At 41.7% G+C, this 15,475-nt stretch overlaps 1 protein-coding gene across 8 annotated transcripts in view; it reads right to left on the bottom strand.

Moving 5' to 3' along the window:
* The window catches only part of CNTLN (centlein), a 366,668-nt gene extending 360,535 nt beyond the window's left edge, over positions 1-6,133 (bottom strand). For 3 of the 8 annotated variants that reach the window (XM_007969157.3, XM_073021630.1, XM_073021628.1), the window contains exon 1: positions 5,706-6,117. In XM_007969157.3, the coding sequence (XP_007967348.2) occupies positions 5,706-6,065 (360 nt within the window). In that variant the 5' untranslated portion in view covers positions 6,066-6,117. Of the gene's footprint in view, positions 1-5,705 lie in introns of all 8 variants that reach the window. The other 5 variants (XM_007969158.3, XM_073021627.1, XM_073021632.1 and 2 more) reach the window with 4 other exon arrangements.
* Between the last annotated feature and the right edge of the window lie 9,342 nt (positions 6,134-15,475).

Genomic DNA, 15,475 nt, shown 5'->3' with positions numbered 1-15,475 from the left:
TGCCTCCCAGGTTCAAGTGATTCCTCTGCCTCAGCCTCCTGAGTAGCTGGGACTACAGGCACGCACCACCACACCCAGCTAATTTTTGTATTTTTAGCAGAGATAGGGTTTCACCATATTGGCCAGGCTGGTCTCGAACTCCTGACCTCATGATCTACCTGCCTCAGCCTCCCAAAGTGCTGGGATTACAGGCATGAGCCACCGTGCCCGGCCAATCTTCGTTATTCTTTTCTCCTAACACTTCATATCCAATCATCAACAAACCCTACTGTCTTTATCTACATTATAGGCAAATTCTGACCACTCTCACCACTTCTACCACTATCACCCTAGTCCAAGTCAATTCCATCTCTTGCCCAGCTCTCCATCATGGTCTCACAGCCTTCCAACTCAAAACTCTCCAGTGGGTTTCCATCAAATTAGGAAACTAATCCAAACTCTGTGTCAAGGCTACAAGAGTCCATATGGCCTGGCCACATACACCTTCCCAACCTCAGCTGTCACTTTCCTCCTTGCTCACACAGACGTTCTTACTCTATTTGAACCAGGGCCAATGCACATACTGCATCATCCATTACATTTTCACATAGAGTATTCCCTCACTTCATTCAAGTCTTTGCTTAAATCTTAAATAATATCTCAAGTGAATTCTTCCCTGACTACTATCATAGTCACCAAAACTCCCAAGTCTCTAATAACCCGTTTTCCAGTTGCAATTTTGTTTTCACAGCACATTTCGTTTAATAATCCTGTATGTTTAGTGATTTCATTTTACTTGTGTGGCAGATACCTCAATTTCTATCTCTATCATCTGTTCTCTCTTTTTGGTTACAGAAACAATTCTGCCCAAGTAACAGACCGATCTCTCTTGCCTTATGGGTTATAGGACTATGTTCTGTCAAAGAAATATAAGTGCTGTTGGAAACTTAGAGAAAATCTTAAAATCAGACTTGTGTCTACCCATTGTCAGAAATATTCTTCCCAGTCTGTTGTTGCTTATTGATTTTTTTGAAAAAGCAAGTTATTAATTTTACATACTCAAATGTATCCATCTTTTCCATTATGGCTTATGGACTTCATGTACCAGCTAGAAAAGCCTTCTCTATTTCAAGATTAGAAATGTATTTACCCATTTCTTCTTCCGGAATTTTTGTTTTTTAGTATTTTTTAATCGACAGATAAAAATTGCATATATTTATGGCATACAACATAATGTTTTATGTATACATTTTAGAATGGTTAAATCAAGCTAATTAACATAACCATTAGGGCTGGCACAGTGGGTCACATCTGTAATCCTAGCACTTTGGGAGGCCAAGATGGGAGGGGATCATTTGAGTCCAGAAGTTTGAGACTGGCCTGGGCAACATAATGAGACCCCCATCGCTACAAACTTAAAAATTAGTTAGTCGTAGTGGAATACACCTGTAGTTCCAGCTACTCAGGAGACTGAGGGTGGGAGGATCGCTGAGCCCGGGAGGTCAAGGCTACAATGAGCCATGATCGTGCCACCATACAGCCTGGGCAACAGACCAAGATCCTATCTCAAAAAACAAAGAAGAAAACATAACCATTACCTCATACACCCACCATTTTTTTGTGATGAGAGCACTTAAAATTTATTCTCTTAGCAATTTTCAAGTACACAATCTATTGTTATTAACTATAACACCACGCTGTACAATAAGTCTGGTGATATGAAAAAAAATTCTTTTGTGAACAATAAAATGTTACAAATGGATTGTGGAACTGCATTATATATGAGTTTTGTGAATTTTTTAGTTATTTAAATGCTATATTATGTTCAATTTGGATTACATCTAGAATTATTAAAAAAAACTTTCATATACAAAAAACAAATTCCTCCCCCAAAAAAACATAGAACTAGTTTTCAAACTGTTCCAGACATTAATACAAGGAAACTAACTATTATAAATCACTCATATTCTCTTTATATTTTTCCTTCAGGCACTAAAAGATGTTCTTTTTAAATAACAAAAATAAAAACTTTAGCCAGATGTGGTAGCGCACCCCTATAAGGCTGAGATGGACAAATGGCTTAAGTTCAGAAGTTCGAAACCAATCTGGGCAACACAGGGAGACAGAGACCCCATCTCTAAAAAAAATACAAAAATTAGCCTAGCGTGGTAGCACACACCTGCAGTCCCAGCTACTCTGGAGGCTGAGGTGGGTGGATCCTTTGAGCCCAGGAGGTCAACACTGCAATGAGCCAGGACTGCACCACTGTACTCCAGCCCGGTGACAGAGGGAGACCGTCACAAATAAAATGAAAACTAAAAATAAAAACCTAAGATTACTCATTATAAAATTCTTTTTTTTTTTTTTTTTTTGAGACAAAGTCTCATTCTGTTGCTCAAGCTGGAGGGCAGTGGCGCAATCTCAGCACACTGCAACCTTCACCTCCCACGTTCAAACAATTCTCCTGCCTCAGCCTCCCACGTAGCTGGGATTAATGGTGCATGCTGCCACACTCTGCTAATTTCTGTACTTTAGTAGAGACTGGGTTTCACCATGCTGGCCAGGCTGGTCTCAAACTCCCAACCTCAAGTGATCCACCCACCTCGGCCTCCCAAACTACTGTCATTATAAAATTCTTTATTCTCAGGCCAGGCACAGTGGCTCATGCCCAGCACTTTGGGAGGCCAAGGCGGGCAGATCACAAGGTCAGGAGTTCAAGACCAGCCTGACCAACATGGTGAAACCCTGTCTCTACTAAAAATACAAAAATTAGCTGGCGTGGTGGTGCACGCCTGTAATCCCAGTTACTCAGGAGGCTGAGGCAGGAGAACAGCTTGAACCCGGGAGGCAGAGGTTGCAGTGAGCCTAGATTGCGCCACTGCACTCCAGCCTGGGCAACAGAGTGAGACTGCATCTCAAAAAAAAAAAAAAAAATTCTTTATTCTCACTATGTAACTTCCAAACAGAATCAAATAATAATTTTTAAAAATATATAATCAAAATTAAAAATGTAGTGGAGTTGGGTTCTAAATTAGTGAAATAGGGTATTAAATGTCATAGATGCAAAATTACCCTTTGGAACACCCTTGAAAGATTCATTAGGAAAAAGCTACATTTGGAAGCTAACCTACTACTCTCAGTAAGTGCAATGCAGACAGCTTTTCTTCCCTCATTGAAATTAGTCACTTTTTCTTCAGGTAAGCATTATTTATAGTTCACTTGCTAATCAGGAAGCCATATTGTTTTAAAGTTTAATTAGATAATACAATCACTTAGAGTGGGATGAGATGCTGATATTAGGAGAAACGTCTGATTACTTTCTATTACATGTTTATTCTGAGGCATTCCAATGATGCAGAATGGTATGGGGAATTACTCAAACTTCACCAAGCACACATCATTGAATTCCCGTAAGTGGAATGTGAAAGCAAAACAAATTAAATGAAGCTACTACTTATGACAATGGACTAATTAGCAGTGTTCTTTTTCCCAAACTATATGTTTCAAGCATTGTTGGGTTCTGAAATTAATTTAGATCTGGACAGCATTTTTTAAAGGAACAGAACTGAAAAAATATCAGCCCACACAATGTTAAGGAATGTATTCTTTCTGAAAATATATGTATATGTGTGTGTCCTTACTATATTGAGATACAAAATGAATTTTACGTCGAGTTGTAATTTTCAGCAGTTTTAATGTTATGTATTCTTGGGTACTGTCATTTCTAGCTGAACAAATAAGCGGGAGAATACACTTTAAAAGATATAAAAGTGAATATTTAATCACCTAAATGCTTTTTTACAAAACAATTGGGAGTTCAATTACTCTTTTTCCCCCAAGATTCCCCAACAGCAGGTGTCTCATTTGACTAAGGTTTTTATGGTGCGGGATACTGCCTACAATTATAAGAGTATTAATATTACAAAATCTAAGAAATCATCATTCCAGACTCTTATGACCATCTCTGTATTCTCATATTTGCCAAGAGTATGTCAATCATTTTCCTAGTCTATATACGTCCTAGGTCACAAAAGCCAACACCATGTTTGGAGCCGCATTTTTAAAAATGTGTTTGCGGGAAGAGGTTCATCAGGCTGTTTCTAACAGACTGACTTCCTTAACCAAGTCATTCATAAAAAAGTAAGTATCTTAGCTCCTTAGCCAGCTAAAGGCCTAACTATGTGGGGAGGCAGAGGTGGGAGGAAAGAGAGTGGAAAATAATTAGGACTCAGTATTAAAGGGTTCACATCTTAAAACTCCCCAAAGGGTGAGGGCTGCAGATGACAAATGTTTCCATTCATTGTTGCCATTTATTGATCCCTTTGCTCCTTATCCAACGAAGAACAGAAAAATGGGAAAATGAAAAGTGGGCACCACATAAAATGTCCCAACCTTGTTCAACTAAAGGCATATTCGATTTGAAGATGGTCCCATTTTTACACCCTCTACTCAGTCAGCAAGGACCTATAAAACGGGCAAAAGAGTTCAACAGAACAAACTATGAGAGAATGAATTTCTGTAATCCCAGCACTTTGGGAGGCAAAGGCGGGCGGATCACAAGGTCAGGAGATCAAGACCATCCTGGCTGACATGGTGAAACCCCATCTCTACTAAAAATACAAAAAATTAGCCGGGTGTGGTGGCGGGTACCTGTGGTCCCAGCTACTGGGGAGGCTGAGGCAGGAATATGGCGTGAACCCAGGAGCCGGAGCTTGCAGTGAGCCAAGATAGTACCACTGCACTCCACTCCGGGTGACAGAGCGAGACTCCATCTCAAAAAGAAAAAAAAAAAAAGAATGAATTTCATGAATTGTTTTATTAAACTGATGATACTGTTGACAAAGTTACTTTGATGTTCGGCAGTTCCTAACTGGTTTCTACCTTGAAGGCAGAGTGACTTAAACATCTACTGTTTAGTGAGTTTCCCACATCCAATCTCCCAACCCTATCTGAAGGTTCTGGTAAAATCAAAAGAGATGATGGTACGGATGCAAAACTAAAGGAAAATTCAATCTCTTTAAACAGGAGTATAGTCAAGTCCATCCTTACAAAAACTCTACAAACAGGAAAGTAATGTTAATGCAATTGATTTAGCAAATGTTTTTCACTGGCAAGATCACATGAAAATGGGATTTCTCACTCAAGGACCGCGGAATTACTATAGCTGGTTAGTAAGTACCAAGCATTATCTATTGTAAGTTCCCGGCTCTGAGACTTTGTAAACGTTACTGGTCTGTGTTTACAACTTAAGTTTGGGTAAAAACAAAGCCAAGTGTGGGTTTGAAATTTTAGAAACAGGCTCCTTCATCGATGGATTTTACTTTAACAAAAGTGTTTACACTTTCCTGTTTATTTCAACTAGTGGACTGCATGTCACTCCTGGGCCCCAGGCAGGTATTGGCTATAGTCACCACCAAGAACTTGGGCTTTGTGGGAACGGGAGGGGGTGCGACTGCGAGTATCCAAGTGACCAAAACCAAACCCCGGCGCGGAGGCGAAGCCTGTCTGGCCGCTGTTCGGAAAGGGGCAGGGGCCCGGGGTCGGGGAGCCGAGCGCAGCGGCGTCTCTCCAGCCCCAGGCCGCGGGTTTAGCAGGGTGTGCAGCCGTGAGGGAGCGCCGCCAGGCGGGGCGGGGTAGGTCCCCAGGCAGAGGGAGAAGGGCGCGCCTCCCCACGGGTCCCGGCCCCGCTGTGGTGGGGAAAGGCCGGCTGCGAGAGTCCTCGATACCTGACACAGGGCCAACTCCTCCTTTAGGCTGCTCAGCTCTTCCTCCAGCAGCTGCGTCCGGGTCACCATCGCCTCCTCTACCGAGATGCCCTCTAGCCGTCTGGACCCCATGGGCGCGCTGAGGAGGGGAGCATGAGCCGGAGCTGCCCCACCAGGCCCTCGCCGGCCCCCTGACCCTTCTTCGCCCAGCCAGATTTTATCACTTTTGTCCGCGACCACCTCCCGTGCTGCGCCGGCAAAACCCGAGGCCTCGCTGCGCACTGCGTGTACCTCAGCTCCCCGCCCAACACGTGGGGACCTGGGGCCCAACTGTCGCGCTGGGGGCGTAGGGTACGGTGAGGGAGGCGAACGCGCCGCCATGGCTGCAGCAGCTAACGGGTCAAGTTCCCTGTTGGAAACTCCACCTCCCTTTCCCCAACCCGGCGAGCCCGGAACGCTGAGCCGCGCATGCGTGAGTCTTTTCCCGCCTTGGCCATTGGTGTCTCGTGTTCTGTGGCCCTGGCCGGCTTCCCGCGGGCAATGTGCCCAGCGCCAGCGCTGGGGTACGCACGCGCCGTGGCCCGAAAGGGTGAGGCCGGTCAGCCGGGCGGGCCATCCCGAGGTCCTGTGCCTGAGTCCTTGGCCAGGATCGGCTGGATTTCCCGCCCACCTAAAGCCCTGCCCGCCACTTCCATCCCACCTCTTAAAGCCTTCCTTGAGAAGCCCCCAGCCACAAATGATCCTTAACTGTGAAATCCCTCTCCTTCAAGGTCCCTGCCAACTCGTGTGTCACGTTTCATTGACCGCCCTGGAGTGTCAGTTACACAGCTAATCTCTCCAGCGCTATTTAAGTTCCTTGAGGATCAAGGCATAAGTTTTACACTTAAGTGTTTTCTTCACACCCCTTGGCAAAACTGCTGTAAGTACAGCTGACATCCAGCTGACTAATGTCAAGGAGATGTGGAAAGCCTTGTGCTGAGCTGGGACTATCAAGCAGGTTTCGAACTTGAATGATGATCCTTTGTACACCCTTTGTCTTTTGTTTTGCAAGAGTCATGATTTCCTTTGAGTTTTTATGTCAGCTTCTTTACGCATTGGCTGGGTATCAGAGGGAGTGTAGCCCACATTGCTGAACAGTTTGGGTCCTTGGAGCAGTTTAAAATCAGTAATTTGGAGCGTGGTTGAAGAAACAAGACCTACTTTACCGTTTGTTCTCTTTTTTTTCTTTTTCTTCTGGCTTTCTTTATAAACTTCAAATAGGCAATAATCTTCTCTTTCTTTGCCCTTCAAATGCTTTGTTACTATTGATAAGATTAATAAGCAGATGCATACTGAGCAGGCACCAGAACATTCCTGAAAGTTAGAACTGCCCTCTTCTTCAGAAAGGGTTCCAGAATACTTGGGGAAAGCTGAGATGGGGGTTGAGAGTAGAAGTAGAGAGATCATCACTTTACTGTTAACTTCATTTAATCAAAAAATCACTATCTGTGCATGAGAATCTAGTCAGGATGCCAAAAGACACCCTCCCAATTAGAATCCTGCCAAGTCAAGCAAGATAAGTGGACTTCCTTCAAACTGAAGGTGAATTCCTCACAAAAATTTATAAAAGGGTACATTAGAAAAAGTATGTTTATAAGCCTGTCTTAGAACTAGCCTACCTACTGAACATTTACCATATGCTTAGTCCAGTGTTAAGCACTTATCATATATGAACTCAATACATATGTCACCTTCAATTAGATTATTATCTATCTCCATTTTTACTAGTGAGGAAACAGACTTGCAAGGTTACTGTAACTTCTCTGAAATTCCATGTCTGGTATCAGAAGAAGCTAGGCTTTGAATTCACTGAATTTCATTTAACTCTGAAAACCTGTACTTTGATCGCTACCCTGTCTCCACACCTGTGACTTGAAATACAACATTTGGTCTTGATAGCCTGTGAGATTTCACTAGACTTAAGACTGGCAAGTCTAACAACATAAGTTACATGTTTGGCCCCAAGTCAGTATTAATGCACATTTTTAATTACTATATGTCATTCACTCCAAAGGACATCATTTCACCTGATCATAAAAAGATTCTTTTGAGCCGGGCGCGGTGGCTCAAGCCTGTAATCCCAGCACTTTGGGAGGCCGAGACGGGCGGATCACGAGGTCAGGAGATCGAGGCCATCCTGGCTAACACGGTGAAACCCCGTCTCTACTAAAAATACAAAAAACTAGACGGGCGAGGCGGCGGGCGCCTGTAGTCCCAGCTACTCGGGAGGCTGAGACAGGAGAATGGCGGGAACCCGGGAGGCGGAGCTTGCAGTGAGCTGAGATCCGGCCACTGTACTCCAGCCTGGGCGGCAGACCGAGACTCCGTCTCAAAAAAAAAAAAAAAAAAAGATTCTTTTGAAAAGCAGTGGCATAAATATGTATATGTGACCCCCCAAAAGGATAATATCCTTACTCTTTGACTAGGCATTTTTTTAAATGTTGTCTTTATTGGAGCAAAACACACAAAATAACACAACATAAAAGTTACCATCATAGGCATTTTAAATGGCTACAAATAGGCCAGGTGCGGTAGCTCACGCCTGCAATCCCAGCACTTTGGGAGGCTGAGGCTGGCAGATCACTTGAGACCAGGAGTTCGAGACCAGCCTGGACAACATAGTGAAAACCCGTCTCTGCTAAAAATACAAAAATTAGCTGGGAGTGGTGGTGCATGCCTGTAATCCCAGCTACTAGAGAGGCCATGGCAGGACAATCATTGGAACACAGGAGGCAGAGGTTGCAGTGAGCCTAGATCACACCACTGCACTCCAGCCTGGGTGATAAAGTGAGACTGTCTCAAAAAATAAATAAATAAATAAAATGGCTACAAATAAAGAACAATCAGTAGCCTTAACTACATTCATCATGTTAGGCAACCACCACCACTACCTAGTTACAGAACATTTTCATCACCGGAGATAGAAACCACATACCCACATTAGTATCTCCACATTCTCACCACCCCCAAGCCCCAAACAACCATTAATTCCCTTTATGTCTCTATGGTTTTGCCTGTTTTGGATATTTCATATTAATGGAACCATATAATATGTGGCCTTTTCTGTCTAGTTTCTTTTATTAGCATAATGTTTTCAAGGTTCATCTATGTTGTGGCATGTATCAGTACTTCATTCTTTTTTATAGCTGAAAATACACCATACAGTGGATCTTTCTGCCTTTCGCCTATTGTGAATAGATCTGCTGTAAACATTCATGCGCAGGTTTTTGTCTGAACATTGATGTTCAATTTTTTGTTTACATTCCTATGAGTAGACTGTCTAGGTCATATGTTTAATTTACTGAGGAATCACCAAATTATTTTCTACAGTGGTTGTGTCATTTTACCTTCCTATAGGCAATGTATTGGCATTCTAATTTCTCATCATCCTCACCAACGCTTGTTTTTTGTTTTGTTTTGTTTTGTTTTTGCTCTTTTATTATTATACTTTAAGTTATAGGGTACATGTGCATAACATGCAGGTTTGTTACATAGGTATACATATGCCATGTTGGTGTGCTGCACCCGTTAACTCATCATTTACATTAGGTATATCTCCTAATGCTATCCCTCCTCCCTCCCCCCACCCCACGACAAGCCCCGATGAGTGATGTTCCTCACCCTGTGTCCATGTGTTCTCATTGTTCAGTTCCCACCTGTGAGTGAGAACATGCAGTGTTGTTTGTTTATGGCCAGTCTAGTGGGTGTAAAGTGCTGTCTCCTTGTGGTTTTCATTTGCATTTTTCCCCATGACTAATGGCAATGAGCATATTTTCATGTATTTGTTGGACATTTGTTTCTCTTCTTTGGAGAAATATCTATTCATTCAAGTTCTTTGACTATTTTTTAATTGGGTTATTTGTCTTTTTGTTGTAGAGTTATAAAAGTTCTTTATTGGCAGACAATTTTTAAGAAAAGAAACGTGCACATTTCCAGAACTATGCATAAGGAGTTCTTTCTTGTATTAGTTATTTGCTGAAATGACAGAAACGGATGAAATGTTAAATACAAACACTTTGTGACTCAGAAGAATAAGTTAAATATCTGCACTACTATGTGAATAAAGATGTGCAAAACAATCAAGGTGTTTTTCCTGTTCAACTCTTTGTCCAAATATTTAAAAGTGATACTCTCTGTTCTGAAGAAATTCATAATGAAGTCTGCTGAGGATGAAGTATATTAGAATAGAGAACTATACAATATACAATATAGTTGAAATATTGGGAAATAAGGAAAACCATACAATATAAGGAAAACTATACAATATAAGGAAAACTATACAATATAGTTGAAATATTGGGAAATAAGGAAAGAAATGTGCAAATTAATATCGTATTTAAATTGCCTCTTTTACTTTAATTTTTAAAATTTATTTTTAACTTCTGTTTTAAAAGAGAAAAAAGGTATAAGCGGTTTCTCAGCCTTTATGTTTCTTTGTTTCCAGAAAGAATGCAGAATTTTAAGATCTGTGTATTTCTGCTTTACCAATTTTGTGTAATCTTTATTTGGTCAGCATAATTTAATTAAGTTTTCAAACATTATTAGGTATTGGTAAGACCTCAAACATCTTAGATTTCTTTTCATATCATTTTAAGAATTTATCTCAGTTTTTAGCGTTTGCCATGTCCTAGAGATTTAAATCAAGAATCACTTGCTTCAGCATCGAAAGAAAAACCCATAAGCTAGAATGTGCCGATGTGATGCTTGAGTCAGTAGTAGATGCATCATGACAGCCTAGTGTGGACAAATCTCAATCCAGAAGTTAGTAGAAGTAAATAAAGAGGATTGTTTTGTGCTTTCAATTACTGCAATTTTGACTAAGCAATTCCTGGCAACTATTGATCCCCTGATCAGTCCTGAGAATGCTCTAGGTCACAATTATAGGTATACAAGGAGACATCATCAGTTCCTGTTCAAAAATTATGACCCAACAGAGCTATGACAGAATTTCAGTTTCCATTTTCATCTCCAAAGATTGCCAAACAGTCCAAAACTGTTCAAACAACTGTCGTTTTTTCTAATTATAAGCAAAAATTGTCTCCACTGAACCCCAACTCTAAGTGTGTGTGTTGTTCCGTGGGGGCAGGGGGGGAAGTAACCTGTAAGCCTTAGGTTTGAGTAACTTGTATCAGCTTATTTAATTCAGCAAAGTTTGGAATATAGTCCCAGGTTCCCTGAGAAGTTCAGCTGGTTCCACAAAACACAGGGTTGCATAGTTTCACCTCTTCTTTTCAACACATGACCAGAGAGAGGTAACACCCTACTTTTTCAGCCTTCTCATTTATATTTACATTTCCTCCTCCCTAACAGATGAAATTATACACCCATGGTCCTAGGTATTTTAATAGAATATTGTTTATCCTCAAGGCAGTATTGCAAAAGTACTCCAGTTCTTCCAGCCCTTTTTCTCCCCTGATTTTTATCCTAAACATGAAGGCCTTCTTTTCCACTGCCAATGACCTGGTTTGACATTTCTGTCTTGAAGATTCCTACTTATTCCACATTACAGTGGTCTCACACACTTACACACACACACAGACACAAGCATTTTGCCTGTTGATCCAGAATGTCATCTCTTCAGTCATCACCACTCCTTTGCCTTAGTAAGGGGGCTTCTGTAACCAGAGAAATAGCACTTTTTCCCAACCCAACATCATCCTGATGTGTCACATACCCACTTATGACACATAGCAGACTTTCAATAACAGCAGCCAATTCCAAACTTTCTGATTTTCTTAGTCCATACCAGTAGTTGACTGTTTTATCCTCATCTTCCATGTTAGCAATAGGAGATAAATTTTATCAAATGGCCAAGGAGATGGCAGCAATATTGAATGGCAGAATCCCACTTCTGCTGAATGTGTTGAAGAAACCCACACAGAGGCACTGATTCCAGTCACAAGGATGAGAAACATACATGTCATCTTACCATCAGAGGGTCAATTCCTTTTCTGCTTGGTGAGGTGATCAATGAAGAGTACAACCCGAAGTTAATGGCAACTCATTGAGTACTTCAAGGAACAGTTAAAACAAGGACTAATTACAAAGGTAAGAGTAGGACTGAGGGAATGAGGGAAACACACCATACCCCGTGGCTTTTTTTTTTTTTTTTTTTTTTTTTTTTTTGAGACGGAGTCTCGTTCTGTCGCCCAGACTGGTGTGCAGTGGCGCGATCTCGGCTCACTACAAGCTCCGCCTCCCGGGTTCACGCCATTCTCCTGCCTCAGCCTCCCAAGTAGCTGGGACTACAGGCACCGGCACCGCGCCCGGCTAATTTTTTTTTTTTTAATAGAGACGGGATTTCCCTGTGGTCTCCATCTCCTGACCTCGTGATCCGCCCGCCTCAGCCTCCCAAAGTGCTGGGATTACAGGCGAGAGCCACCGTGCCCAGCCACCCTGAGGCTTCTTAAAGGATGGGAAATGTTAGCACCCTAGGCTTGAAGGAATGAGAGAAAGAGCAGCTAATGGTACCAGCGGACAGAAGGGCTGGGTACAGAGAGCTGCCTGGTGAGAGGCACAGACTCTGGAAATTCAGAGCCAAAGGAACAAATGCTCCAACTTCCTCCCTCATACCCACCTCCTCCTGTGCTCCCCACTTGCTGAACCCAACCAGTTTTTACAGGTCAGCCCACCGGGACGTGGGGCAGGGTGGGAAACATCAGGAAACAATCTGGAGAGGCAAACATGATATATCTAGCTCAAGAGGCCAAGGTAGTCTCATAAGCAACAATTGGGATGCGGCCCAAATTGCATCCTATTATAGACAATAAATGATTCAAAGTAACAGCTCTTATGTTGTTCTCACGGAAGCTGGTTGGACATTAATTTACAACAAGCCTGCAAAACAGGAAAAAAAAAAAAAAGAAAAGAAAAGGTAGGCCGGCCGCGGTGGCTCAAGCCTGTAATCCCAGCACTTTGGGAGGCCGAGACGGGCGGATCATGAGGTCAGGAGATCGAGACCATCCTGACTAACACGGTGAAACCCCGTCTCTACTAAAAAATACAAAAAACTAGCCAGGCGAGGTGGCGGGCGCCTGTAGTCCCAGCTATTCAGGAGGCTGAGGCAGGAGAATGGCATGAACCCGGGAGGCGGAGCTTGCAGTGAGCTGAGATCCGGCCACTGCACTCCAGCCTGGGCTACAGAGCGAGACTCCGTCTCCAAAACAAAAATAAATAAAAAGTGAATCACACACTACAAAGTAGAGGGAACAGAATTCAGGCAAGTGTTAGGCAAAGAGTTAGGCTTTTAAACAGAAACCCCTCTACAAGCACCAAAGGGAATGTGTCTATGTACTTTCTTTATCATCTTCATATTCTTCATTAAACCCAATTTCCAGAAGGTCTAGACTACACTAGGTAATTCTAATTATCCTATATATTACATATTCCAAGATAATATGTACTCAATTTCTTTTGCATTAATTTTGTATTTTGCATCTCTTTTATAATTGTATAATTCTTTTCATATTTCATTTACATGTGATTGGTAGTTGTATATTTATTTTTATATATTTAGAGATTATAAGATCCTAGATGGAAGAAAATGCCCATTTTTTCTTTATCACTCATGATACCTATCACAATGCCCTAACACAGGAAGCACTTGATAAATGTCTATCAGCTAGCTTTCTATAAGCCACAGAAGTTATTGCCTTCAGCAATTAATGGACATTCCTCATGGTAGTTACTAATATCTCACTTTAGTAGACAGTGCTTTGCTATGAACAGAGAATGTTTTTGTGGAGTATCAGATATCAAAATTAATATTTGAGATAAATTGATCACATAGTAGCAGTATGCTAACTACTGTTGGTGGGAAATGAAACTGTTAAAAAATGGTTCCTGGTGGCTGGGTGTGGTGGCTCACGCCTGTAATCCCAGCACTTTGGGAGGCTGAGGTGGGTGGATCATGAGGTCAGGAGATCGAGACTATCCTGGCCAACACAGTGAAACCCCATCTCTACTAAAAATACAAAATATTAGCCAGGCGTGGTGGCAGGCGCCTGTAGTCCCAGCTACTCACGAGGCTAAGGCAGGAGAATGGCACGAACCCGGGAGGGGGAGCTTGCAGTGAGCTGAGATCACACCACTACACTCCAGCCTGGGCGACAGAGTTAGACTCCGTCTCAAAAACCAAACAAAAAAAATGGTTCCTGGTGCCACCAAAATTTCTTTTTCCCAAACAATGTTTTCTGATGTAGCAAACTTCTACAACAAATTCCTTGGGAAGAGAAAAAGGCAGAAAAGGACAAATGCAGTCAATGTGGCGACCCCTTGCCAGTACACTGTTCTTTTACTCATTCCTTAACTCTTTTAACAAGTATTTACTGAACACTTCTAGGAATACAGCAATGAATAAAACAGTCACAATTCTTGCTTTTGCATAGCTTATACTCTACTAGGAGAAAACACATCATAAACAGATAAATATATTATTAATTAGTGATGTTATATATTTTAAAAAGCACGGAAGAACAGTGAGTAATAACAATGGTAAGGTGCCATTTTAGGTAGACCAGTCAAGAAAAGTATTTCTAAGAAAGAATACCTAAGCAAGCACCTCAACTGACTGGGAAGCACATCAGGGAAATATCTGGGTGACTATCAGACAACAAGGGCATTGAAGGTGTGAACATAAAGCAAAAGGTCAAGTGAAAACTGAACACTGCAGTGCTTTATAGATTGTGAGGGATAACACATTCTTACACACCATTTCCCAGGAAATGCCTATTATCCTACAATCTCAAAGAAGCTGATCCCTAAGTGGATAAAATACCCACATGACTAGGGAACAAGTTTTGTGATCCACAAGAAAATCCCAAATATAAATCATGCTGAAAGACTTAAATAAGAGAAAGAAGCTGACCTGGGGTTTAAATAAAAAGGAATGATGGTTACTCCTGGTTCCCTTGTGATGGTTGTAGATAAGAATCACATAAAGGAGCTTTTAAAAGAATGTTACCTGGGTCCCATCTCCAGAGATTATGATTCAGTAGATGTGGTATGGGACCCAGCCTTGCTATTTTATTTTTAAGAGTTCCCCAGATGAGTCTAACATGCACCCAGAATTGAGAATCACTGAGTTAAGCTGTCAAAAAATATCCCATGCTTTTGTGCTTCTGGGATGCACAAAAGATGTCTCACAATTATTTACTCAGTCAGTAGTTAATCATATTATGTATGGCATACCTAATATGTGCTAGGAGCTTAACGCTGGAGATACAGAAAAGCCAAGGCCAACCAGTTCCTACCTTCATGAACTCATATGGGGAAAGTTAATTGACAAACAAGTAAGCAACTTAACAAACAACAACATAGAGAATGTAATCAGTGCTAAAAAGGAAAGAAGGGTGATGTTTCAGAGACTATCTGGGCAGGTACTACTTTCATTAAGTCAGTTAAGGGGGGCCCTCTGAAGAGGTAGAATGTGAGCTGAAATCTGAAGATGAGAAGGAACCAACTATTCAAAAAGTCTAGGGTGTCAATGGAAAATACAAAACACCAGAGGTACAAAGTTGCTTAGTATGTTCTAAAAGCAGAACAAAGGTAAGTATGGTTAGAATTAGAAAGGGTGAAAGGAAATGTGGTGTAAGATGAAGGAATGAGTTTGGATGTTACTCTAAGGCTAATCGGAAATCATTGAAAGATCTGAAGCAGAGGAGAGGTATTATTTCAGTGCATTAATGAAAAACCACTCTGCTGTGGAGAGAATGGATTCTGGGGTTGAGGGAAGGAGAATAGAAGCAGGAAGA

This window comes from Chlorocebus sabaeus, chromosome 12 (genome assembly GCF_047675955.1).
Source record: "Chlorocebus sabaeus isolate Y175 chromosome 12, mChlSab1.0.hap1, whole genome shotgun sequence".
NCBI classification, from domain to species: domain Eukaryota; kingdom Metazoa; phylum Chordata; class Mammalia; order Primates; family Cercopithecidae; genus Chlorocebus; species Chlorocebus sabaeus.
The sequence above is the reverse complement of the archived record's forward strand: the minus strand, read 5'-3'. Positions and strand labels throughout refer to the sequence as shown.